Source organism: Haemaphysalis longicornis, unplaced genomic scaffold (assembly GCF_048455015.1).
Source record: "Haemaphysalis longicornis isolate Haplotype H1 unplaced genomic scaffold, Haemaphysalis longicornis Haplotype H1 scaffold_9, whole genome shotgun sequence".
In the NCBI taxonomy this organism is placed as follows: Eukaryota; Metazoa; Arthropoda; class Arachnida; order Ixodida; family Ixodidae; genus Haemaphysalis; species Haemaphysalis longicornis.
The window spans coordinates 36050887-36078247 of record NW_027526460.1 but is presented as its reverse complement, the minus strand read 5'-3'; the positions used below and the strand labels follow the sequence as shown (position 1 = coordinate 36078247).

The window sequence follows — 27361 nt, the reverse complement described above, 5'->3', positions numbered from 1 at the left end:
GACAAGAAACTGATTTCGTTACGCCTCTTACGTACCATGTTGAAATGGCAAATGTGAAGCCAGTCCAGAGTAGGGGTGATACCAGTTGTTTCCGTTCAAGAGAAACAGTCCTGCTGCGAGAAATAGACCACAAATGTACGGAGCTCGCATTTTCTTGCCGAATGGTAAAGAGGCACTTGGTGGAACTATAGTGATGCTACGGCTCAGAGGAAGAAGCTGTTTGCCATGATTGCGAAGATATTACTTCCACAAGCCGACATCATTGCATGCTGCGGCCGTCTCGGATTTCGATTTAGTTGCCAAAACGAGGTAAAATTTTTATTACACTTAGTTCAAGTCAATTAACTTCATTCGTTACGTTACTGGAGGGATGGGGATCGCGGTAAATTTGTTCCCCGTTTCTCACAGCAGAATTTTCACTTGTTGAACGGAATCAGCAATCAAATCAAGGCTTTCACTCAGAAGAATGTCGGATTTGAGTTTAGAAACTACCACGTAAATTCGCCTTGGCATCCGCTTATCGAACAACACACACTGTCGAAAAGCAACAACTATCCAAATATGTTGAAGCACAGTTACAACCTGAGAAGGCTTTTTATTATTTTATTAATCTCTAGCTTTCGGGATTGAAGCAATGAAGAAGCATTGTTTTTCAACATTTATGTCAACAGTAGAGAGTATTGTTGTGCGTGTGTTCTGATGGTTTGTAGAACAATAACATAAAATAATACTGGTCGCTAATATCTTTTGAGGTGGGAAGAGCTGACAATTTAGGCCGTGTAATTTGTATTTTTCAGTTTGCTTAGAGAGTGCAAATGAATTTAGTGCGTTGTCGTGGCTGTACAGTTAAACAAATAGTAAACAAAGCTATGAAATTGTGAAACCCCAATAAACAGCCTCCCCCCCCCCCCCAAAAAAAAAATAAAAAAATAAAGGGGGTGGTTCTCTATTCTCGTAACATCAGCATCAAGTCGACGAGGCATCAAGTCATTCCGTCTCTTCGAACGATAGTATCAGAAAAGAGGGCTGTGTATACCAGGCACGGAGACGTTACAGCAATGGATATTAGACAGTACGCGATGTTACAGGTCTTAGCTACGTTCATAATTTATCGGGAGGAGAACGACAATTTTGGCAACAGGTTTCTATCTGAACCGGCCTAATCGGCCCGTGTCACGAGTAGGGGTTGCTTTGCCGCCTTTCATGGAGGCTGCCAGGGGGAGACCCGTTTCAGAGGTAAACGTCGCAGTTTTCTCGCAAACGGCAAGTGTCAAAGGTTCGCACAGCCCGTACGGGCGGGTCTCGGTTGAAAAGGCAAGCCAAGTGACAGAGTAACTCTTGGCGACCGACCTGCAAACAAACCGCCCCCTTGAAAGGTGTCCCTGACGCCGAGGCTCTCGTGCAACGTTATTCAAAAAGCAACGGAGATAGCGAACCGGAGTCCTCAGCGTGCGTCGGAAGCGTCGCCTTCGAGGTCAGCACGAGCCTCCCTCCTCCCCCCCCGTTGCTATCACCAAGCCATTGGCTAATTCCTGCGCCTTCCCATCTCTGACATATGCCATGTCGGCCACTTGCGATCGAGTAATCACGCTGGCGGACTTTTGCCGATGATTCAGCGACGACGCCTGCTTCGTTCTCGGTGGTTGCGGCACATACTAAGATACACGCAAGCTGGGCTGGGCTTGGGAGAGGGAGCGAGTGGCATTGAAGATAGCCCAGTTTCTATGCAGAAGACAGCGAAGCCACGAGAGCCGAGGCGTTTGTTTGTGCTTGTGGTGCCGTGCTGCGGCTTGAGACCTGTGGCCGATAAACAACCTTGTTCTACCCTATACGTGTCACTCTTATCTCCTCATTTCGCGCAAACCTCGGCGTTCCGGCGACGAAGCTGTGTCACAACACAGTCTCTTGCATGCGGGAAGTCGATATTCACGGGCAAAGTTACATAGTCCTTTTCGAACTCACTATGCATCTTGGCAAGGGTGCCACATTGAACGAGTGAAGGAGACTGTAAAATAACATTGTATACCTAACTGGTTTAGCGATTAGTTTCCGCACCTACAAAGTGGCCGCGCGCTTAGAGCGTCTACCTCGTTGGCAGAATGCGCTCGCGCGAGGCCACTCACTATCCTCGATTTTTTCGTTCCACGGCAGGTTCGGTGCTACCAAGTTGACACGTCAATGGTTATGTGTCCGTATCAGAAACGTGACATTAAGATCTATTCAACCTCAACAGTGTTAATGAAGCCAAGCACCAATTTATGCGGGACCGAAAACAGAATCAACTACCCCTCTGTCAAAACGACAACGTTGGAGGAACGCGAAGCTTTCCGAAAACACGTTCAACACTATACGAACCAACCCATCAGCGAGCGGTCCCTTATCGGGACGGTTTACTGCACTGCGATTGTGCTCTGGTGCTTTACTGATACGGGCATTACATGACTATAGCGTTCAGCCACCGTCGTACTTAGACGGAGGTGTGCATTTTCTGTCTACTTTTGCACGTCCATGCAGCCCTCTCCAAATCCAAACTGCTTCGATTGTGCCGGAATGACACAATCGGATAGACGTCGGCTTCATAAAGCAAGGTACTCAGGTTAGATTGCGACCACGGGAAGCGTATTAATTTTTCTTCACTGCACACGAGATCAATGATCATTGTCATCGTCAGAGAAAGTTGGCTTCCTGCAGTGCGTTTGGGTGTACTACAGACGGCATCCGTGAGAGACTGAAAGCTTCGCTTTAATTAACTGCCCGGAACTCTTCCTCAACAAAAGCGAGTGATGCGAGAACTGCGCTGGTAGTCATCCGTAATACAGCGAAGGTTGAAAAGTTGCTCAGTAATGCCGTCTATATACAGTAAATGCTCGTTAATTTGAACTCGAAGGGGACCACAAAATTGTTCGAATTAAGCGGAGTTCGAATTAGCGGGAGGGCGCTAGAATGAATGGACATCGCACCACACTTCGCGGGCAGAAGTAGAACACAATGAAGCCACCTCTGGACTTGTCATCGCGAATTAGGCGCTACTACACGTTTATGGGTGACCCTAGACCAGCGACCACGGCACAAAGAAAACCTGAAACAGCATGCGCCGGCCGCGCGGCGGCCGCTGCGGGAGCGAAAGAAGCTGCCGCCGCAGCGTAGCGCGTGCGCTATGCTGTTTTTTTTTTTTTTGCGTTGTTGTGTAGTAAATTTGGTCTGAATTGGATTTGCAAGGCATTATAATCTCTCTGGGCCGACTTCTTCTGCGAGGAGCGATGGAAACCAGGGGATCCCAGTTCGAATGAACCGTTCTTGATACCGACGCGTTCGAATTATCGGGACTTTTCGAAATATACAGGGCTGTTCCGGGACCAGGGCGTCAGTTCGAATTAACCGCAAGTTCGAATTAACGGATTTCGAATTAGCGAGCTTTCTCTGTATGTTCTTCTTGTAGTACTATAGTGCGACAGTTGGGCGCAGTTCTTGTGCTTGAAATGCCAAATTTAAAAGTGCAGGAATAGGAAATCCGCTGGTACCTTGCGCGCTGTACAAGAGGCGTTGAAAATGCAATATCTAAATGTTGCTGCTGACGCGCTTTTTCGAGTGAGCTTGGGAGTAAAAAACGTTGCAGATGATTTATAACCATATTTTTATCAGATGAATATGCGACAACGCTCCTTGTAGCGAAGCTCGTCTACGAGTCTTCTGACGACGTCGACACTAAACCGATACAATCTCGACCAAGGACTCACTGCAGCTACTTGTTGCAGAATAACTGTTCATGCCGCTGCTACACTGCCTCAACAGAATCTTAAAGCCACACGACACTACGGGCGAGGTGCTACGGGGGTGGCCACGTGTTTTGCGGCCTAGGGAGTTAAAGCTACAGCTTCTTGCTTCAATTCTTTTGCACTGTGCACATCCACATACAAATGAAACAATGAACCAGCGATACGAAGCGTAAAGCCCATAATTCACCGAATGGGTGACCTTGGTTCATTACATCAAGCAAGGCCCTTTCGGCACTTTTACGAAGCGCGAAGACCTCATGTCATTATCACGAACAGGCGAAGTGTAGTCATTTGTAGGTCATCGTATTACAACCCGAAATTTGCGTGGTATGGTTCATATCTTTTGTACCAGTTTTGCCCCAGTTCGTTACTGCACCCTCCGCTCCACCCCCTCCCTAGAGTTCTGCGACATCCACCGACCCGTCTCACGCTACTGCTTTTATTGAGTGAAATACGGCTACACTAGAAACTGCACTACATAACTCGACCTCTTGTATTATACGTGTAGGCACAAACGCAAATTACCGCTGCCAACGAAAATATGGGGAGTTCACCACGTACAGGTCTTGTCAAAAGCTGCTAGGCCATGTCAAATGTTAATAAACCACAAAGAATTCGAAATACGAGATCACCTATCAAGTGAGACTGAAACATAGAAAGTCGAAGAAAACGCCTTTCCTTAAGACGCCTTCTAGACACACTTCAACGTTTAACATCTGCTCTGGATTCGTCGTGACCCAGATAAATTTGACGTGGCCTAGGAAATTCTGACAAAGACTAAGTTGTATCCGTATGCTTAAAAACCAATGCGATGCTCGGGGATTCGACGCTTTCGGAGCTAAATAAAAAACTCCCACACTCAAGTTGCTCTTGTCGCGCGCACAAACACTGACCGCAATCGTCGCTCTCCCACTCCCATTTATTCGTGCGTCACACAAGTTCTTCCAGCTATCACTCCGGCGTTGATGCCATGCACGCTTGCCTCAGGTGCGGACCGCGATAAAGAGACAGCGGTCAGATCTCGAGAGGGCGGCTCTCAAAGACCTAGATCTCGTCTTTGCGTGTTGCTTCGATGCTTTTTTTTTTTTGCTCTTTCTTCTACTTCCGTCCTTACTGCCTTTCCTTGACCAAATTCATTCGCTTTCGCTTTCTGAAACAAACAAATGTGCGTGTCAACATACATCGGCTTGTTTGTGCAAAGGAAAAAAAAAATCCCGGCCAATCTCCACTTACGTGAAACCTGTGGAGGGGTGAAGCTTGCTGTGTATAAGTGTATACTTGGCGCCTTGACGTTTTTGACCACGGAGATGAAACCGTTAGGGGGTAGTGGTATACAGCTTTGCTTGAAGCATGAAGAGTTATAGCGCGAGGTGTTGGAAAACTAGTATTCCGGTGTGTTCTTTTAGTACGCGTCACATTCTAATGCGAGTCGTTGGAAAACGAGTGTCCCGGTGTTTTTACTGCCGGGACTACGACGACATGCGAACAACGACGATGACGACGACAGGAGACACCGACAGTCCGAGCCCCTAAGGGGCTTTGCCCCTAAAATATAAAGTTCAGAGCAGTCGTATACGAACAACAGCATCCGTTCGCGTGGTGGAGTACCTTAACATCCTGTGGGCGGGAAATTCAGTTAAAAATGAAGTTATGGTATAGGCGAAATTTAGAATCGGAAATCAGCGCACGATGATTATTTTGGCTGTTTTAGAATAATCCGTAACTCTTTTACCGTACGTGGCGCATAATTTGAGTGCTTACATATTGTTATTCGGAACTTTCAAGTTTTTGAGAAAGTTGTTGCTTTAAAATATTCACGAACCATCTTTCATGTGTTTCGGCTTCGGCCGCTTTGCTGTGCATTCACTCGCATGTCTGCCCGAACTAATCCATAGGATAATTTGTGCGTGGCGGGCCTTATACGCGAGGTGCTAGCGGTGTTCCACATTTGAAAGCCGTCACATGTCAGAGCCAGCTTTAAATAATTGTTCCTGTAATGGCGAGGTGATTGTTTATTTTTCTGAAAAATGATCGCGTGTTTTACGCTAAACCGTTTGAGTGCTTGCGTCAGTTTCGCTATTATTCAAAGAAGAACGGATGGGGCATGTCGGCAAAAGTTTCATGGCGCTGTGTTCACGAAGAAACCTTCGAAAAGCGCAACTGAAAACGTGAGACAATCAGAACAACACGACGAGCGCTGACGTTGATAGGCCTGAATTAGTAGACGGTAGTAACAAGGGGCCTGCAGTAATCCCATATCTGCACAAAATGTCACATGCGTTGTTAAAGGTTAGTTCGAGGTTCGATGTAAAGGTTCTTTTTTCTGCTAAAAACAAGCTTGGCAGGGTGTGTTCGTTGGTCACTGTCAATGGTGACCAAATTAGTCGTCAATGGTCACCCTGGTGGCCATTGACGACTACTCCGCAAACGTTCAGGTTCACCAATTGGGGAGATGTTGTTCACGAGTGGTACCTAACCAAAAGTTGTTCCAGAGAACCTGCACATGGCTAGGATCCAGCAGATCCTCTCCGGCTGCAGGCCTCCTCAGAGTATGGAAAAAAATTCATTTAAAAAAATGGCAGAATTTTCACTCCGTGGATGATGGCGAGGGTGCGGAGTACGGGGTCTCGAAATGACATCCGAGTTGCGCCCCGGTTACATCCGATTTGCGCCCCGACTGTCATTCGAATTTGAGCCGTGAGTAGCACCTTGATTATTCCCTAAATAAAACTGCAACTCACGGTTCAAATCGAATTTCGCTTGATTTTCGCTTGATGGTGGTGTTCGCACGGATGGACGCGGACGGACATTGGGAGGTCCTAAGGTACTCCGCACCGTTACAGGCGAGGGAGTAAGCCGTTTGACTCACGGGTACTAACTCACGGTCGTAGCCCCATGGGTAAGACGACTGACACTAACTCTGTCTGGTCTACCAGGCACAGGCTCGAATCCTACCGGTGCCTGTGGGATTTTTTTGCGATTGTAAATGCTATGCGCACGGACGCGGACAGACATTGTGCGGTCCTAAGGTACTCCGCACCTAATAACAAGTCGATCGCAGGGCCTCTATAATTTGATATAAGACGGCTAATATTGCGCTTGAAAAGATGTTGTCCCAGCAATGCAATAATTGCGTTTAGTGGTGAAACAGGCTTTAAAAAGATCGGTATAAGCTTGTGTTCTGTAAGCAGGCTTGGGCTTTCCCACATTATGTGTTGCTCGGTGAATCATGGTCATCTACGGGGGGAGTATGGCTACACAGCCCCACTTTATACAATTCTCTACCGCAGCCTTTTTACCGAATCGTGTATACTCCTCACCACATGCCGCATTTCTCTGCCCGCGGGCATTGCGCAATGCTGGGCGCTTTTCGGCGGCCTCCTGTGCGGCGTATTAGAGCCTGGGCCCTGATTGGCGTAGCCACGCTGTAATAAAACGTCATTGTCTCTACCCACCAATCGTGTGCGTCCTTCTCCTGTGACGTAGAGATCGCACCACTGTCCTTATAATTGAACATAGCAAATCCCCAATATAACTAAACCCCAACATAGCAAATCCACCGGTGCACCGGTTTCGCTGGACTTCCCTCTTCACGGGGTGGAAGGGTTCTGATTTTTTAGTGCTCTGTAATGCGGTCTTCGTGTGGTTTATAGTCAAGGTCAGAGCTTGCTTTTTGTGCCACATCACGTCAAAAAAAGCTTCTACCGAATCTACGAGAATTGATAGGAGGAACAGCAGCCATCGGACATAACACCGTGGGCGGAAACTCAACGTCGGACAGCGGTCTATAGGCAGCATTTTTATACATTTAGTGCTATAGTTAAAATCTTGATGTGGGAGAAATACTGCCTTTGTAAAACGTCCTTTCTGGGCGCGTATATGCGTTTCCTAGTCAGCACAGCCAGGCGTCATCTGAATTTGATGTGGGGGGTCATATTACAGCAGAAACCTACCTAAAGCACACAAAACCGCCCGAACTGAAATGAAAAAATAGCCAAAGCAGATTTTAAATGGATGCAACAACGCCGTTGAAAAAAAAAATAACGTACGTAAATGCTTACCGTAGTTACCTCAGCCAGCCTTTTGCTGACTTATTTGGAGACGCGAAGCGAACAAAATCACCCACATTAAAATAAAATGTGAACTGAAACCCACCCAACTGGGAACCAACAACGGTGTCTGAAATTTTCAACAAAAATAGCCCAAACCAACCTAAAAGAGGCAAAAACCACAACAACATACAAAAAACTAGCTGAAACTGACCTAAAGGTAGTGAAACTACCCGAAATCCCATTTAAAATGCATAAAGGTCTTCAAGTTTGACAAACCATTGAAAAAAGAAAAAAAAGAAAAACAGCGCCTTGCGCAATTCGAAATGGAAGTTTGCTACGCAGTAGCGGAACCACTACACTACGAGACCAACCGATTCTGAGCGATTAAATTGAGTACCACAAGCACGTCGATATAGCTTAAAACATGCCTCTAGATGGCGCCATGTGCAACTTGACTGTGCTGACTTGGAAACGCCTATACGCCACCGGCGTCACCCCTTTGTCTATGCTGGAGTATTCGCAGTTCTCCCGAAAATTTAGTATGGAACGTAAACATTCGACGCACTGTGAGCTACCACGCTTATAAAATGGCCCTGCTGTGGTTGCTGAGAGGCGCAGGCTTCGTCCGAAAATTCTGAGCGGGCTTCTACATGTGATGCACATGGTAGCGCACTACTCACGTCTCGGCTCCCTTGGTCCGTCGACGGTGACCTTGATGGCCTTCGCGTAGGTCGCCACTTGAGGAGGGTTGGTGCTCAGGGTGATCGTCAGCGTGAAGCTCTTGCCTGCGCACGCAGAAAAGTAGAGGCGTTAACTCAACACTGGAGAAATGCGACTCTGGCAAACGCGATGCAACCCGTACAATTCTCATGCAGAGCATTGTGTGGCTTTTGAAGTACGGTAAGCCCTTTTCATAACAATGTCATCGGGATAAAAAACTGGCTTCGTTATAAGCGATGCTCCGTGAAAAGCGTTTATGGTGCACTGCAGCAGGGAAGATAAAACACTTCGAATAATGCGAGAGTTATAACAATGAGAGTTCGTTATAACAAGGATTTACCAGCATACATGCATTTTTTAACGGTAATGGCTTTTTGCGTTGTTTTCTCCCCCACCATCGCCCTCTCTTAGACTTTGATGTCTGGGAGTAACAAGTGTCATATGTGGAGAAGGGAAGCGGCGGAATGCAAAATTGCGTTCTGAACAGATACCCGATAGTGCGCCAGTGGGCCTTAGAACCAGATGTTTGTTTGTGTGTCTGGTGTGTGTAAACAAATTTCGAAAGACTTCTTTGACTACTTCTGTGCGTACGGCTCCAGCTACCGCCGATTCAACAAGGCATCTGCGTGACTGCCATACGGCTGTATACTGCTAAGCTCCCAAAGCCCCCTTACCCCCACGAACACACACACTTAGCGTAATTGCATTTGGAGCCAACAAAATCAATTCTGTTAGACTGCGTAGGTGCAATGCAGGACACGAGATCGAAATTACACCTTCCCCACGACAGTGTGGCCTTCATGTCGACCGCGCAGATTTGCAGAACTCGAGATTAAACATTTAACCACCCATATACAGCACAGGTCTCCGGGCGTACCCAGTGCCCTGTGATTCCCGAAAAAAAAAAAAAGTTCTGTGGATAGTTCATTCAACGATAGCACCCCTTCTTGGCGTTTTACCCTCCACACACCCTTTTTTTTTTATTTCTTATGGAAGACGGGAATCGGTACTGTTTCACTTACAAGAGACCGGGCCAGTTAAGAAACTGCCGGCCGCTTGCATACTTTTTTTTTTTAATTTTTAACGAAATTGTCCGCCGGGGCCGCCAGCCCCTAAGTAAGCCTTCCACTTGAGCGCGCCTACACGGTTCCTTCCTGACTTTGTCTTCGGCGCTTCCGAAAAATGTGCTTCGGGCCGGGCTAACTTCGCAGTGGTGACACCCCCTCTTCACTGCAACGCACACTTGCCCGGCGTGTGCCTGCCGCAGGGCACTTACCGGGGCTCGAGCCATTCCTCATCTCGTTTTATGGACCGACCCTCGTGTACGCCACTATGGGCAGCACGCATTAAACCCGCAACGGTCGACTTTGGCCGCGTGTGTTTGTTTTTGTTTTCGCTGCTTCGCCACCCCCTGCGTTAAACCGTCATAGTGCCGAGATTTTTTTCCGCCTTAACATCGCTAATGCAGTGTGCTAAATGGAAGTATGAAAGCCGACAGTTGTTGGAAAGACTCGAGAAGGGAAGGTCTTCTTTATTTTTTCGTTGGGAAGGAGGGAGGGGTCCGCTCTCCGGAAGCTTCTTCCGGCGCAAGCAGCTGAAAGAACTCCATCTCCCAAGCATAGGGAATTATGTTCATCGCTAGTTTTGCATGCCTTCCAAAGTCTGTTCAAGAGAGCTGCTTCTTGCGGGGGGGTTATTTAATTTCTTCCCTTCTGTTACATTAAGCCGTAAATGCTCCAGTTTTCTGCGTTGTTTTTATTCAGTTTCTACTCTATGTTTGTTTTCTAAAAGGCTAAAAGAGAAGCAAGGGGTGGTATCTGGGCGTGTATGCTTTCTCTTCCGAATTTGCCTTTCGTTGTTTTGTCCTTTTTTGTTTAACTGCTTATCCTTTAGTGCCTCCCAGAGCGCTTACAACACTTTTCTGGTCCCGAGCTGCCGTTGGAAGGGCGCTCCTCTCAGCTAAAATCGCACTGAGTACATGGCGACGAAAAAAGAACCACTTAACACCGCTTGTTTAGCGACACCTTCATATTTTGAAGGAGTAAGCTTTTGCAATTTATGGATACTTCTTTTTATTTGCCACCTCTCTACCCGGCACTTTCGTTTCCCTTAGCTGCCCGCTTATGTCTTACTTCGTAGTACTACCAGCGTGGACCCAGAACGCAAGTTTAGTGTGCTGGTGAAGCCATGGGCCACAAAGAATAGAGAAATAAAAATCGGTGAGTTATTGCGCTATATTTACGGCGAAATTTTGAAAATACATTTCCACCGGTGCTGGAATTGAAGTGTGTTACAATTTTGACTCCCTTTTTTTTTTTTTGCGCAAGCTGCATGCATCGTTCGTTACGCAGGCTCGTTCCGTTACACACAAACTTGCTTCGGTGTCTTCTTGTGCGGCATTGCTAAAGCGAAGCTTTCTATGTCTCACTGATGTCGGCCATCGTTACGCAAAACACACTGCAGGAAAGCCAACTTACACAATGAGTGCCTCAAGAAAAAAAAAATGGCTTCCCGTAGTCAGATCCTGGTTCCTTCGGCGTTAGAAGCCGACGACTATCCGATTGCGCCTATCCGACACTGTCGAAGCAATTTTGATTTTGGACTTTGGCTTCGACTCAGGTTGCGTGGGAGCAGGCTTCGCGTTCTAACCATATTTCTCTTGAGTAACGGGATTTGATTTTGTAGTTTAGGGGACTGTTCATTTTAGATCGGCTTCGGCCTATTCCTTACGCAGTGTCGGTGTTTAGGATTAACATCTCGTGTGCTGTGTGGGCTTTTGGCAAAAAGTAAATGCACTCCGCCAACCCCACAGAGAAATTGCTTGTTTTAGAGCTATACCTTCGGTTGAAGCGCAGTGATGAAGTTCTTAAATCTCTGCAGAGTATATTCTCTACATAACATCATGAATTCCACCGACCAATGGCTGCAACAGCGCATTGTGATTTCGAAAACGGGGGAATATACCGGTGCGTACTGGCTGAGGGTGGACCATGCGCTGATAAAGTGAGCGAGAAAAAGTAGCGAGAGCGGATTGGCGAGCCGAACAACCCAGCATACTACAACTTTACAGGTTATACCTTTAAATTAGGACAAAAACAAAAACAGTGCTAAATTAAGCACTGGTACGAAATATACATCATCTATTCTCTTTTTTTTTGCACATATAATCTCGAAAAGGAGTTTAAATGCTGTTTTATTTATTAAATCATATAACCTTAGCAATGCTTTTATCGCTAAGGTACTTTTTGCCCTAACATCACATGTAACAATAAATGCTGACACCGAGAATTTTGTGGTTATTTCGTTTTCCCTTATTCCTCACCGGTGACGATTTTCATAGGTAGTTACAATCAGGCTACTCTTAATTTGCGTGCATGTAAATGTGTCAGAGAGCTAATTGCGTGTGCGTGTGTGCGTGCGTGCGAGAGAGGGAGAGAGCACGCGTACGTGTTCGTGTTTACCCTTCTTCACTTACGTTCACATTTTGAACTGTCATCAGCTCATAAGGAGGAACAAGTTGGAGTAGAGCAATCGCTTCCTTTCCTATTATTACCTAAAAGCACGTGCGCTCGTCGCGTAGTCATCAATATTGTAATAATCGGTATCATCACCATCCTCATTCATGCGTTCTGTTCAAAGTGGTGTGGATTTTCTAATGACTCCATCGATACTGTGAGGAAGCAATTCTCACTTAAAGAATTACGGTGAATTGAAATGCCACCCAGTCGAAAATGAGAAGAAAAATTCCGTTAGTTTGTATTTTTGCGTGTCGTACTATCGTCTTGTCGTATTCTTGTGCCGTGATTCTGGCAGCTGGCTATGTAACGACAGCATGATGGCTATAGTAGCGACAGGTAGTACTGCTGTGACTACGGGAATATTTGTCGTTGAGAAAATTGACGTTGTCGGTACGACATAAATGTGTCGTAACAACAGATGGCTTTGTCGTAACAGAGCTTCTGTTGTCACAACAAAGTTTTTGTCTTACGGCAGTAATTCTTGTTAGGGTTCTGCGGTATTCCTGTTGTCATTTTAGAAAGCGCTTTAGCACCGATCGCGTATTTGTGTACCGGAGGTAGATGCAAATGTATGCCTGAGAGACGTGTTGACCACGCCGGCGACAAGCCGTAGCCTTGGCGGCTGTGGCGTGTTTATGTGCAATTGTCTTCGCTTAGCCATCTCGACTCGGAATAGAGCTTATCGAACGCTGGGCGACATCCACGCGCAGGCAAGGCCATCCAAGATAAGGCGTACAAAATCTCAACAGGTAATCTTGGCCGCCTGCCTGTACAGCGGCTGACACTTCTTCACCGTGTACGGGTGACAAGGACACGGTCTTGCGGTCGGCATGTGACACCACCGCTACGATACATTGCGGCAGTGTAAAAAAAAGGCATGCCGATCTTACCAAGAGACCCAAGTTAACACGGGATCTGTCGTAAGACTGCTTGTTATTGCACGCATGTTACTTATTGCGCGGCCAGCGATAACCTCTGCCGTAACCGTCGTAAACTGATAATGGAAGCGGGGTTACAAAACTATATTAGAGAAATATATTGCGCTGTCTTTGCTAATGATTACGGGGCTTGACGCGCCGATGCTGCACTTGGGATTTGAGGTGCACCGTAGTGGAGGGCTCTGAATTAATTTTGGTTACGGGGGTTTCTATAACGGGCGCCAAAATCTCGACACACGGCGTTTTTGCTTTTCGCCTCCATCACTGATTGATTGATTGTGGGGTTTAACGCGCCGACGCAACGCAGGCGATGAGGCGCGCCGTAGTGGAGGGCTCCGGATTAATTTTGACCACCTGGGGATCTTTATCGTGCGCCGAAATCTCGTACACACGGGCGTTTTTGCTTTTCGCCTCCATCAGAAAAGCGGCCGCCGCGGCCGGGAATTGAACCCGCGACCTTGTGCTCAGCAGCGCAACGCCTTAGCCACTGAGCCACCTTTTCGCCTCCATCAGAAGAGCAGCCACCGTGGCCCAGACGGAACCCATCACGTCCTTGGGCTCAGCTGCACACCTTAGCCCCTGAGCCATCGCGGCGGGTTTTTAGCGGCTGCACTAGGCAAAGTGAGAAATTCGCAGCCAGGCATGGACTCGCTGGTTCATTTTAATTTGCGAACACTGCCGCACATGGTGGCTACCATGGAAAAGTTGCCCAAAAATCTCGCAACAAATATCATCTTTAAAATGGATAGATTGGAATTCAATGGTTCAAAGTATTATTCATAAATTTTCTATGGATATTTCGGCCCTGAAATCAATCATTAAGATTTACTTTGTTGGTTTGAAGGATTGAAGAAAATTACACGCGCTTTTCTACAGAAATTCTCGGACTGTACAGTAGGCTTTACTCACGCGAAACTTTCCCCGTGCAGTGCTCCGTATTTGACGTATTGTGCTCGATAGCTGTTGCACATAGCTTAGATGTGCAAAAAGAAAGCTTGCTTGCCAAAGCAAGCTTTCTTTCAGGGCAGAAGGTCGCGGAATCGGTGGCGTAATTCATGCAGAAAACACCAGTTCTGTCAGGTGGAGAAGATATCTTTCATGGGAAGATACCGTTCTGTGACACCAAACTAAGTGTATATACGTAATGAGAGAGCTAACAAGATGGCAAGTTGGGCGAGTTGGCACGCATTCATATCGAAAAAAAAAAAAAATCAGCGCTCGAAAGACACAGCGCTGTGCTTGACGCTCGTCCTGTACTCGTCTTTCGTGCGCTATTTATTTTTTCGGTATAAGAGAGCTAACACTGCAAGTTGGGCAAGCTGCATTGGCCGTTTCGCCTGCGAGGCACTGTTAAAACGGCATAGAGAAACAGGTTTGTATCCTTGGTGCATGCGGCCAGGAGGTTGCGTCCATTTGTCGCCAGATTTTAACTGCGGCGCTTTAAAGAGTCGTGTCAGTTGAAGCTACGACCTGGAGGCCATTTTCTTTCGTTTTTTCGACTGATTTAGATGAACTTCTTTATAGGAGAACGGCATTCATAGGTTTCGCTTACCTCGCACCATCGTCCTTGACGATTTGAAGCCGTCGGTTGCGACGGACGAAGTTGTGACGGTTGTGACGGCCCAAGGACGGCGAGCGCGTTTAAACCGTAACAAGTGAGACGCCGACGCAAACTATTAATATAGACGATAATTATTAGTTAATGAGTGAGATAACGTCAGACCGTATTAATCACCAGTGTGACGTCACTGATGTAGTTTGTTACGTGGCCGAGAAGGAAGTTTTTAAAGCAAAGCTTTCTACCTCTACCAGCCAACGGTTCATTCGTGGCGTGCAGGAAAAGATACTCTCAACGCGGCTGGTGAGGGGGAGGGCGGTTTTCACTCACGGAGCACAGTGAAGATGGCGCGGCGAATGGTTACCCAGCGTTCCCCGCGCGCAGGTACTTGCTCGAACTGGCGGGTGCGTCGGCGGGACGGCTTTGTCGTCTGCTTTAGCGACAGTTGTTTTGGGCCTGTTTTGACGCAGCTTCAGGTCAATTGCGCGCTTCCTTCACACTGCTTGATTAAATTGTCCGGCAGCACCCCCTCGGTAACCCGGACCCAACAGTATTAAGTGCCCGAACTGCAAAAATTCGTTAAGGATTGGTTTACAGGGCGGGAAAACAAAATGTAGAGAGCGCATACAGGCAACGCTACCTTTTGCGCACTGCTTGCCATGAACGGGACTCCGTTTTCTAAATTGGTGATTTCCAATTCAGTTGTATTTTAAGAGGTATTACTAGCAACAGGTTCTGATTACTAGCAACAGGAAAGTAGCAACAGATTCTGATAAATAGGAATCATAAAAGTTCCCTCAGCTTCCTCGCAATTCTCAAACTTACTAAACTAGCCAGCTTAAATCGGTATAAGTGGGAATCACTAAGCTCACATGCCGAATTGTTTCGGTGTATGCGCTTGTGTCGCGCGATGGTGTAGCGCCGAGCTAGCACATCAGGGTGGCTAGGTTCCGCTGTCTCACCCTTCGAAAGACGCTCCTCTCCGTTTTCTTTCTGTCGACGCATGGCCGGGCCACATCGGCGGCGTCCGCCGCTCTAGCCCTGCCGTGGCCGACGCTGTTGGTGCGTTCGGGACTCGGCCGCCCCCGAGAATCCCAGGTAACGGCTGGCAAATTCTCTGATTTCAATCTTTGTAGAGCCACGTGTGTGAATTCAAGTGACGTCTCATGGACAATTGTTGTGAGTGTCGTTTAAAGCTTTGCTTTCCAACCACCTTTACAGTGTGGATTGGAGCCAAGTTTATTTCTTCGTCCGAACCATACAGTTAAGTTAAAAAGCCCGCATGCTCGTTAGAATGTCAAATAAAGGATGAGATCAGTTGAGATCCCAATTCCGTTCCAAATAAGAGTTCACAAAATTCACTTCAGTGATTCCCTGACTTTCCAAAATGAATAGGTATTGCTATTTGGCTGACACCTTTCCGCGCGCACCGCTCTTAACTCTCCTTTCTAATGATGATTTAATCTAGGTGATTGAGAGAAAAAAAAAACACGTACCGCAATTACGCGTACAATGGTCGTAATAGGCCTGCCTGTACGAAACTCCGAGCCTCCTGTCCTTGCGGCCTGATGTCTCGCGAACAAGCGCGTATTTAGTAGACTGTGGTGTCTTCGTTTTCATTGCAGCTAGAAGTAATTTTCATGAGGGGTAGCGACTGCTGAGTAACGCTGTGATTGATCAGCTTTATACAAAAAATGGGGTGCAGTGTGGGTAGATTTTGTCCAGCGGACTCCGCAAGAGGGGCCAACAATTGGAAGAAAATAAACGTGTTCAATCCAACATCTGCAGCACTGAGAAACTGCAGGATGCTCCGGCGCCTTCACTTTTCTCACTTGCGTGCAGAGGAATTTGCACAATTTTCTCACTTTTTGCGTGGCCTACTCGGCGTCAGCATTTTCGAAGCTGCAAAGTGACTTCCGGGATAATCGCCTGCTCTTGAGTCCAGTTAAGCGGAGACAACAGCTATGCACAGATAAGAGATTGGCCCGTGGATGCGTGATAGAACCCAACAGAGGCGAATGCAGCAAGAAGGCATGCGAGCCGAAGGCATGCGAATCGTCTCGCTGTCGGCCGCTCACTCGAGTCTCACTCGCAACAAGTGATGTAATAAAACAAAGGCGCTCAAATGGGGCTTCGCAAAGGCGGTTTTACGGACGCCCGAAGCCGTTCGCGATACCTTTTCCTTCTCGTTTTTCCAAGCTCTGCTGCGGCGGTGCATAAAGTTGGTTTTTGTCGCATGGCTTCGTATGTTTTTTTTTGTTGTTGTTGTTATTGTCAGAAAGGGTGTTCTTTCATGCGTAGCATCCTTCAGCTACCTTTTTACCGATACATTTTCTGGCATATCTGGCCTCGCAACAAAACAAGAAGCTAAAGCCACGCCGCACAGCCACGGGGTAGCGGCAGTGCCCCCTCCTTCACATTCGCATCCGGGCTATGAAGCAGTCACTCGAAGCAGGTTTCAAAGTGGCGCGCTGCATTCCCGATGACGTAATTGATTAAGTCACAAGCCGTTAAAGAAAGGCGATCTTGAGCCACTCGTCGTGTCAGATCAGATGGGGCATCACAAAAAAAAAAAAATCCACCCGAAAAACAGAAGCTCTTGTAGATGAAACGGCGTCGCGTAGCCACCGAGCGTGGCCGGTAAGCAACGAATACGAACGCTCAGAAGCGGCGCCTATAAAATCTGCATTCTTTCTGTGGGTGAAGTTGTAGTCCTTTATTAATAGAGGGAAAGCCATGCGGCCAAAATAGGGGTAGGGAAGGACGGAGAAGGGAGGAGTATCCCAGTTTGATTGATGGATTGATTGATTGATTGTAGGTTTTAACGCACAGACGCAACGCAGGTGATGAGGCGCGCCGTAGTGGAGAGCTCCGGATTAATTTTGACCACCTGGGGATCTTTAACGTGAGCTGAAATCTCGAGCATACGGGCGTTTTTGCTTTTCGCCTCCATCAGAAAAGCCGCCACCGTGGCCGTGACGGAACCCGCGTCCTTGGGCTCAGCAGTGCAACGCCTTAGCCACTGAGCCACCGCGGAGTAGCCCAGTTAAAGAGATGAAGCATTCATGAAGACCGCACAGGAGTTCCCTTCAGACTGTGGAGGCCAGGCGAAGGTGTTAAGGGAACTTTCGCGACCGGAGTAGGCCCCAGTCTACACTAAATTTGACAGACCACTCTCTACGCCGAACAGCTCAAGGACTGTGATAAAATTAGGATCTTCAAATGGAGGATCATCTTCTGAGGCATCGGGAGGCATATCATTGGTGAGGGTTGGCCGGTACAGGGAAAACGCGGACCAGCGCCAGATTAGGTGCTCAGGGGTGGAAGATACGATCACCCGGCAGTGGGGAAAGTAAGGAGGTGGAGACCCCGTTGCGAAGTCGTGAGTTTTTATGAACAATGTTTTGTATATCGTTGACAACAAAGTTTTTGCAACGGGTTTCTGCAATATCTTTAAGTTGGCTCTTTTGCACATCATTTAGGCAGCGAAATAAAGTCGAATACACGAGCGGCTGGAGCAAAACCGGTGTTCCCGTCCCTTTCGCCTCGTCTTGAGAATACGTTACGAGTAACCATACCCGCCGTGCAGTCTACCATAACTTTTTTTCAGCCCAAGTAGAAGGATCCATGGCTGACAAACGTCATAGGCAGATAACGTACTGTGGTTGGAAATTAAGTTGCATAGTCCGCACTGCATCTTGACAGCGCCGGTCTTTCTAGCTTTAATTTCTGCCAGCCTCAAAGCATATTACCACCAACAATAGCTCACCCCTTGATTAGTTTTGTTCATGTTCTGTTACAATAGCTGTTACGCGCTGTTAATAATATGCATACCACAGAACACCACTAGACCGACCACTCCCCTGGGCCTCACTCTAGTTGTTAATAAATCGCACGTAACTGGTGTGCGCCCTAAACAGATAAAAAAGTCTACCTGCGAGAACGTTTGGTTTCCGTCTTGCAACGCTAATGTAGTATTAGCTGGATTTCTACACGAAGGGCGCACCCAACCCGGAAGCAGTTGAAAACACTGACCTTTCAAGGAAGGAAGGAAGGATGTAGAAGAAAGGCAGGAAAGTTAACCTGGCTTGAGCCTAGTTTGCTATTCTGCCCGTGGCAAAGGGTACATAGAGAAAAAAGAGAAAGGAAAGAATGAAGAAAAATTGGAGCAGACAGGTATGCCCAGCGATGAAGCACTAAACGTCCAAGTTTAGTGAATGTTGCTGGATTCTTTGAAGACTAAAAAAAAAAAAAAAAAGAAGCTGGGGGAACCAGTTTGTAGCTCACATCCATCAACCTCGACGCATGAACGACCCGACCAATCAAGCAAAAGAACAATGCGTTTTCTTTTCCTTCTCATTCTCCGGGCACCGCTCCTTCATTTCTCACGCGTTTTCAGCGGCGTCTCGTTTAATTCCCTGATCTATATGGGGCGCTAAGAATCACCCCGAGGCGATTACGGGAAAATCCGTCGCCCAACGCAGACGACGGACGTCCGGCTCGTTCGGACGAAACTTCTTTCCGGCTTTGCACCTCGTGTGCGCTCGTGCTGTGCGCGTCTGGGAGGGGCTCGGCTTTCTCCTGCCCCAGACTGAACGTCTCAATTCCCCCGCGATTCTTCGGCCCCAGCGGGACGTCACTGGAGCTCCTTTCAGGAGCCTCGCATGAATAGGGAGCTAGAAGGATGCCCAGGCATGCATACCACAAAGGCTGCGCGGTTCCCCAAGCCGCTCTCACAGCTTATCGATGTCAAGCGTTCTTTTCTGTTTATTTTTCCGTTTTGTAGAATTGTGGCAGAGTGTGTACGTAGATCGCTCAATTTCGCTTCGAGGACGCTTTATGACTCTCCTCTTTTCATCTTCACTTTTTACTCTCTTTAACAAAATGTCACAAGCGGCCTTTACTGTAAAAATTGTGTCTCGCATATCTTTTTATCTTAAAAAAAAAGCAAATTGAGAATTTGGTGCGACAACTTTTCCTCTTTTTTCACCTCTTTGTGCTGAAAATTGGTGGTTTTTGTGGATGTTGCCTGGGTAATCTTGCTTGCATTTGTTTCCATTCATCTTGGCTACCAAGGTATGATGTATGCGAGGCTAATACTTTGCTTAACTTCCCACCTTTTGCTCCTGTTTACGGTCTTATTTACTAGCGCATTTGTTTCCTCAAACAAAATGTATCGTTGTGCACACAGAGCCAGTCTGGTGCTCCGTAAAGGCATTTATTGGCGTCACTAAACTGCCTCAACTCCACGGATCTACTTTTAAGAGCGCGCCACAGCGAACCTCCATAACAGTGGCTCAAGAACCAAATCAACGCAGCAAGATACGACCTTGAGAGGAAGTAGCACACATTATGACCTTTCTGCGCACTATCCACGGTTGTCGCTCTACTGACTCACCACCGGTAAAGTTCGAAGCGGCCCAGCGCACTACTGGGACCGTATGCACATTGTGAGTTTAACTGCGCTTGTGTGGGAGTCCACCCCGGTACGTACGACTTGGGTTAATGGTGACGTTTAGTACAAACCAGAAAGGCAAGAAGCTTTTTTTATCGTAAGAAGATATTATAAACGGTAAAATCGTGCCAGTTTTAAGAAAAACCACGCCCGTGTGTGAGCTCAGCCTGCAAGAACAGAATAGGTACACCAAAAAATTTGGTGAGGGGCCGCGCCTGTTGAAAACACACTGTGTGGAGGGGGAAGGGGAGGGCATATAGCAAGAACTGATTTGGCTGCGGCGCGTCACCTCGACAGCGTTCATCGGGATCTTCCCAGATGAAACCAAGGTGTATACGCGTCTTGTATAGCGTACGGTAAAGAAAGTACTGTACATTCTTGTAACGCATGGTGAGCTACAGACAAGGCATGCGCGGCTGTAATAGAAGTACAAAAGGGCAGCATAGAACGGAAGGAGGAACAGAAAGGGGGGAAGGGGGGCCCAGGCTGGTCCTTTATCCCCTGGCTGCTTCACACCGCAGTTGCATCTTTTTTTTTTTCTCTCCCTCTCTCTCTACTGGAAACTTTCCGCAAGCTTCGTTCTCGTTCAGCCTTTTCCACACTGCTGAGGCCGCAGCGGTACGCCATTGTGGTGAAGCCCCCTTTATTTTGCGGCGCCTATTCTGGAACCACTTGTGCTCTGCCTCAGGGAGCGGCGACCCGCGCACTGAATGCGCCAAGATCGCGACGCCTTTCTTCAGCCCCGCCCCTGGAGTTCAACTCTGTCTATGCGGACCCAACGGACAGGCGCTTCTATTTCTTGCGTATGTGTCTCAACCGCCGGACGCACCTCTTTCCTCTCCCCCACGTCTTCTTTACGACACTTCTTGTTCCCATAGGTCTCTACCACTCCGTCTCCTTCCGAAATTTAACCCGGCCCCGTTTAAGTCGATGCCATCCTGCTTTTACCGCTAGTTCGGCTTGACGTCTGAAAGGAGGTAGCGTATGGGCGTCCGCCAAGTGGAGGAATTCTGTCGGATTAGTCGCTTCTCAGAGCGCATGACCATCGTTTTAATTCAACCAATGTACCAAATTTCCCGGGAACCTCGGGTAGACCCCCCCCCCCCCCCTTCCCCCGCCCCCTCCCTCTTCGTTTTGGAATTATCTTTTTGACTGGCGAGCAGCTGCAGCAAGCATGTACCTTAGATGTTTCCGTACTTTTACCGACCTAATTGAAGAATATCGGATAACTTGGCAGCCTGAATTAACTAAAGTATACCTCGATGATATGGTTCCAAACGGTATAGTAGGGCTTTTATGTGTACGTCTTTATGTCTCGAATTCTCCGCAGTACATGGACGTTCCATGAAAGGTATCACCGTGTTACTCGCAGTCACCCACTAGCTGGGCTTATGGCCGTATTCTGAGTTTGCCCTTCCGTCCATGTGTTTCTTCGACTCGGCTCTGTGTGGGATACCACAATGCTTTTACATGGGAAAATCTCTTTCAAGTATATTTTTCAAGGATCTCCTCCACTGCAGGTTCAAGTAGAGGAGGCGTTCAGAATACGGTCGTTAGTTTCTCAAGTGCTGCGTTGACGCCATACATATGCTGCTTGGATCAAACAGCGTAGTGAAAAAAGTTGCAAGTGACTTTTACGGGAACGATTAGGCAGAGCTGACGGGGCTCATAGGGCGTACGAAATATTTACCGATATATCAGATACCACCGGTCACAGCTCTAAACGCTGAATTATTCAATGCAGTTGATGACGAGTATCATCTGCTACTTCCTCCTTTTCCTGTGTACACTTGGACCGTTCAATCACTTCTCTACACTCAATTCCACCATCGCATCCTCCCACCAATGTTATTTGTGACCGGTATCATTACCTTCTTTGCTGCGGGAGGATACACTCGCTTGGCAAGCTACCGGTCATTTTCAACAAGCCCCGTAATCACAAAAGAACTATTTTCTTGTGATAATCACCTCGAGCATTTTTGCTAGAATCTATCGACATGACGATAGGAGCCATGCGGAGAAGCAGTACCTCGTTTTCTGAGTTCTCCTCGCATGCAAGGAGAACTAGGAAGACGAGGCAGCGCGGATACCCGGGGAAGATACGCTGAGGCTGGAGGCGGTGGTGATAGACAAATGGATAAGCATCGCGAGACCGATCTCGCCGCCGAGGGGTCATCCCTGCCGATTCAGTGACCACCGAAATCATTAAGGGGCCGAAGGAACACCCGAACTCGGGACTCCCGGGGCCGGTTTGCTCACCGGGCTGTCGGGGCCAAGTATAGGGCCTGACGGACTCGCCTTCGGGAAAAGCGCCGCTCCCCTCCCCGGTAACAAATGGCGGATCGTTTACTTTCCGCGCCGCTCTCGTCAATCGACCCCCGGAGCACACCGATGGGAGGTGAGGAGGGGAGGATCAACAAAATCAGTGGCGCTAATACGCGGCCGCGTTTGTGTGAACACTGTGCGGCTCGGGTTGGTACGGTGCGCCAGTTATTGTAGACACGTTGCTTCATCGAGACACGCGTGGTTACATTGTAAGTTGTTCATGGTTCAAAATATCACGTATGCCTGGCACCAAGGGGAGACCTGTCCGTTCATACGCACAGTCTTTGTCAAAATTTTTAGGCTACGCCAAAAGTGCATACGCCACAAAAACGTCAAAGTACAAGGTTACCCTTCGAGTGGGGCTGAAACATTTTGTGACAAAAAGAAAAGACGCCTTTCATTTTTCCTGTGATAAATTAATTTGGTCACAGTTGAGCTTTAAGCCTGTGCTTTGATTTCTTTGTGTCCAGAAATCTCTGGCTTGGTCTAGAACATTTTGACAAAGGCTTTACGTGACCACGCGACCATTGGTCACGTGATCATTCGATATATGTTTCTTAATCATCATCATCGCCGTCGTCAGTCTAATTTGGAACGAAGCTCAGGTGAGGGTAATGTCTGCTGATGGAACTGGTGAACCAAAAGCCGACAACGAAATAACAAAAACGTAAGCGCATTCACGGAAGGTCTGTCGACTAGCTATAGTTGCTGATTAAAACTAGTTGGTACAGTTCACAGAGGCAGAAAATCAGCGTTTTAATTAGTGTAGACAACAGGTAGGTCTAAGATAACTCGGAGCACGCCGATAATGGCGAGTACCTCAACCGTGGAGCCACTTATGAGGCCTGCCTGCGTCCGCATAAGCATATTTTGTAAATGCAGCGCATCCTGTGTTGTAACGGCAGTTCGATGAGCTATGCAATGACACAAGCAAGCAAACAATTTCTTGCGCCGTGGTGTGTAACGTCACAAATTGCGGAGACGAATATTCGCGCTGTTCGCTGAAAGGTCTGCGATAATGAACTTAAGCGTACGTGCTTAAGTTCATCATTACAATGCCTGATGTAAATTCGTGGGACTAGATTTCCGGGTTATACCAGTGAAATCCGGCACTGTCATTATCAGGATTTATGACGTAACACTCTCTGTCACATTAAAAAGGATGGCAAGAGGGTGTGGAAAGGGGTGAGGCATCGCTGTTTCGCGTGTTGATCGCTAAGCAAAGAAAGAAGTCCCTTTGTCGCCGAAATATCGTCCAGAAAACTCAACATGCGCAGTTTTCGTACAAAACTCAAAGTTTTTTTTTGACGTCGCGTCTTTTTAAAAGAACACGGAAGATAGAGTTGAAGATTTTAAAGCGACGCTTTCTATGCCACACTTGCGCCGCAGATCGTAACACCAAAGGGCACTGCAGGAAAACCAAATTTACACAGCGGGTTCCCACAAAGCGTACATGATGATGATGATGGTGGTGGGGATGATTATGAAACACGAAGCGCCTTAAGAAAAAAAAACGCTTCCCGTGGTCTGAATCGAACCTCTGCGCAGAGGTAGTGATCGCACCCAATGAGGTGTGGCCGAGGGGCGACTACTGTTAGTTGAAAAAATTGAACCTGGGTCCCTCGCTTTACGGCACGGACGTCTTTCCGATTGCGCCGTTCCGACATGGTCGAAGAAGTTTGGATTTTAGACTTCAGCCAAGGTGCCTTGGTTCTGGCTGGTCGTCCTGGCCTACTCCACCAGTCGCCGCTATAGTCCGAGAGTGAAGAGAGTTAAAAGGATAATGTTACCAGGATAATGTGTAGCTCGTGTTCTGCGTATACTTTTGGAGCTGTCTGTACTCCTTTTCCTTTTTCCTTCGCGAGAAGATCGCGCTCAAAGGCGCCCTTTCCCTTCACGCTCCCCTTTACGCACTTGGGCGACGTCGGGAGTGGCGATTCACTCGCGAGTCCGAAGAGGCGGCACTTCACATATTGTGAGCGGGTTTATTCGATGCAACCAAAGCAGTGCGGGTAATAGGCATGTAGTGGCTTATAATTAAAACTGAAAAGATTACGGTAGCATTAAGTCCCACTTTGAACCAGCGTGACGTCACTGCACTGGTCCGTGCATCCGCCGTGAAGGAGCCTGGCGCTCTTGTTTGTTCCAAACATGAAAAACAAATCAAGGTCCCGTCCTTCGGCTGCAACAATGTTTGCATAAGTTCAGCTGCAGAATGTTGCCACAATATACACAGAGGATCTCATGTTATCTCTAAGACGACTTGAAGGCCACGTCCACCGTCGACTTATGTCTCTTCCTCTCCCGGTTGGACTATTTTACCGGCAACCCTTATATTGACGTCCACACAATTTTTGTTGTCATCCGCTTTTTTTTAACCTTAGTTAGTCAGCTCAATTAGTTTCGCTGGTGAATGTTCACTTGTTCCGCTGCGTTCTTCTGCCTCTTTCCTTTGCTGTGCACTATGGTGGACGGCCAGCACTCGCTACTGCTGCATTGTGGCTAGCGTTACGCCTCGTGCTATGGAACGCTTTGATTCACTCAAGGACGCTGAAGGTCGACTGAACGAGGGGAATATAAGGCAGAGCTCCAAAATGTTTCCCTTAATAATCGACGAGAAACGTAAGCCATGTTAAGCGGGAAGCAGCCGCGTTGGCGGCTCCTTCGAACAGGCTGCTCCCTAAAACCGGCGGAACGCCAATTCGATGCCGTGCGCACACAATCCGAAGGACCATCCGTTTTGGTCAGCGCCCACGCAGAGGCGAACCTCAGCGGTGCCGAAACGAAGTGTGGCAGTGAACAGCAACCGAGGACGGACCCGCAAATTCGGCCGCCCGCGGGAAAAAAAAGCCCGGTGCGCTGGCCGCACGCCGATGTCTGAGAGACCGATCGGGATCTTGAGTGAGCCCGAATGGCGGAAACAATAGGTGGGGCGCCCTTCTCCCTTCCACACATCTGGGCCGGTTTTCGTGGATGCGGAAGGAAAGGGGCTACAAATGACGTGAAATCTTCGCCCCTCTGGTCCGCGCTGAGGAGTATGTATTTTTTGTTTTCGTCCTCTGATCTTCGATAAAGGAAAGGTGGGAGTTTTTTGTTATTATTATTGTTATTACTGCCGCATTTCACATCGTACGCCATCGGGTGTGATGCCCGCCGAAGCAGAATGAACACCTGTCATTTTGTTGCACGTTGCTGTATTTACACGCCATCGTGAGCTGGTCCTTTCGAACGAAAGTTATCCAACACGGAGGAGCGGAATCACATTGGTTCATGCATTGGCGCATTGTTTACTTAAGCTAAACTCCATGTGAGGGCCGTGTGCCTATAGGAAACCGCGCGCGTATGTGCGGTAAGCATGTGTTGTTCGTAAGGACACACGAAGTTAACTTGCTGTAATTATATAATAATAATATATAACTATTACCTTCCTCAAATGATGTAGGGGACGGTGGGTAAAAGCTGCACGAAAGACACACTTCGAAAAAAGACGTCCCCTCCCCCCCTTTCCAACCGCCGAACCTTACACGCTAAAGGCACGCAAACAACGCCAGAAACTATAATTAAAATGCATATTTTAACGTGCGCATAACTTCAGGATAGATATGAAAAAAGAATAAAAAGGAAAAGAAGAGGAAAGAACTGAGAAGAAAAAAGCTGTTAACAAGGTGTCACGTACAGTTAAAAAATGTCGCGAACAGAAGTTCACAAATCAATGCCGAACGATTACAATAATTCGAAAGAGTCGGAAACGTGTGTGATCATTTTTGAGTAGAATATTTTACGTGCGAGTTGTGCAAAGTTGTGTGTTTGCTTTTAATTTGGATAAGTCGTGCAGAAAAAAATTGTTTCAACACGAAAGTGTTTTATTCCCGGATACACCAAGATTTCGCTGATGTCATATCCGTCACGGAAACGACGCCATAACAACGAAGCAAGTGGCCTGTAAAGGTTGCACCCCTGCACACAGGGTATTCCTGCGGGGAAGCAACCTTTAGTACTAAAGAGTACGTTATACTTAGGGTTGTTTGTTTTCGTTTTTTTTTTAACACGAAAGTGTTTTGTGCCGGAATACACCAAGATTTCACTGAAGTGATATGCGTCACGGAAATGACGCCAGTACACCTTTGCCGAAGCGACCCGCCAGCAGGACATCGCTCGCCAAGCACACCCACAAGACAGCCACCAACCCGCAAATCATGCTCAGCTGCAGATTTCGTTGCACATTTCACTTTCGTATTTTACCGATTCCTATGACAGAGGAATCAAGCAGTTTTATTCTCTCTAGCTCACGTCTGAATGCCATACACAACTCATATTTGTGTAACCGAAACTTTAGGGTTCTACTGTCCTCTAGAAACAAATGGGTTCAGTGTGCGTGATACGGCAGATTAAAAAAGCGCCCTAACAAAAAGGGTACCGACATACTAACATAATACCTTATTATGTCACTTCGACTCACATCAAATGCCTTTTACGCACAAGCTTAAGCGCCCCGTCTATGAAACTGAAGAGATTAGGCAGGAAGCCGCTAAGGTGGAGGAAGAGGGTGCCGGAGCGGGGAGGATGCACGCGCCGCTCAGAGTTAAAGCGGACGAACCTCAGAAATAACGCGCAAGTATATATATAAACACAGCAACGCGCCTCCCTTGTGCCCTACTGGAAGAACGACTGCAGAATGAATGAAGACTACATCACCGCGCATACGCGATGATGCCCGCTTGAATTTGAGGCCGATGCGGCACAGGCTACAAGAGCCTTCCCACTTCTCCTCTCCCTTTTTTTTTTTGGACCGTTACAGTGGCTTCTACGAACTCGGTCAAAGTTACTCCTGCTGCCGCGCGCGTGCGCTATCGTGCGTGTGTTGCTGGCGTTTCTTTTGCCAATTGGAGTACGCAACATGATAAAAAAGCCTTTTGAGGAAAAGTTATGGACCCAGTTTTAGTTTCTACGCCCCTGTTATACAGGGTGTTACATCGATAATGGGAACACTGTGGAATTTTTTTCCTGAGCGAACCGCTG

General features: G+C 47.6%; 2 protein-coding genes and 1 pseudogene across 7 annotated transcripts in view; 2 read left to right on the top strand and 1 right to left on the bottom strand.

Moving 5' to 3' along the window:
• Positions 1-27361, top strand: part of LOC144152780 (transcription initiation protein SPT3 homolog) — a 706894-nt gene that overhangs the window by 18234 nt on the left and 661299 nt on the right. The gene's annotated exons all lie outside the window — the stretch shown is intronic.
• Positions 1-27361, bottom strand: part of LOC144152779 (uncharacterized) — a 45529-nt gene that overhangs the window by 8423 nt on the left and 9745 nt on the right. The window contains exons 2-3 of one of the 3 annotated variants that reach the window (XM_077684226.1): positions 8509-8613; positions 36-113 (exon numbers count right to left, since the gene is read on the bottom strand). In XM_077684226.1, coding sequence (XP_077540352.1) covers positions 36-113; positions 8509-8613 — 183 coding nt within the window. The remainder of the gene's footprint in view (positions 1-35; positions 114-8508; positions 8614-27361) is intronic. The other 2 variants (XM_077684227.1, XM_077684229.1) reach the window with 2 other exon arrangements.
• LOC144154017 (U4 spliceosomal RNA) lies at positions 23879-23957 on the top strand (annotated as a pseudogene).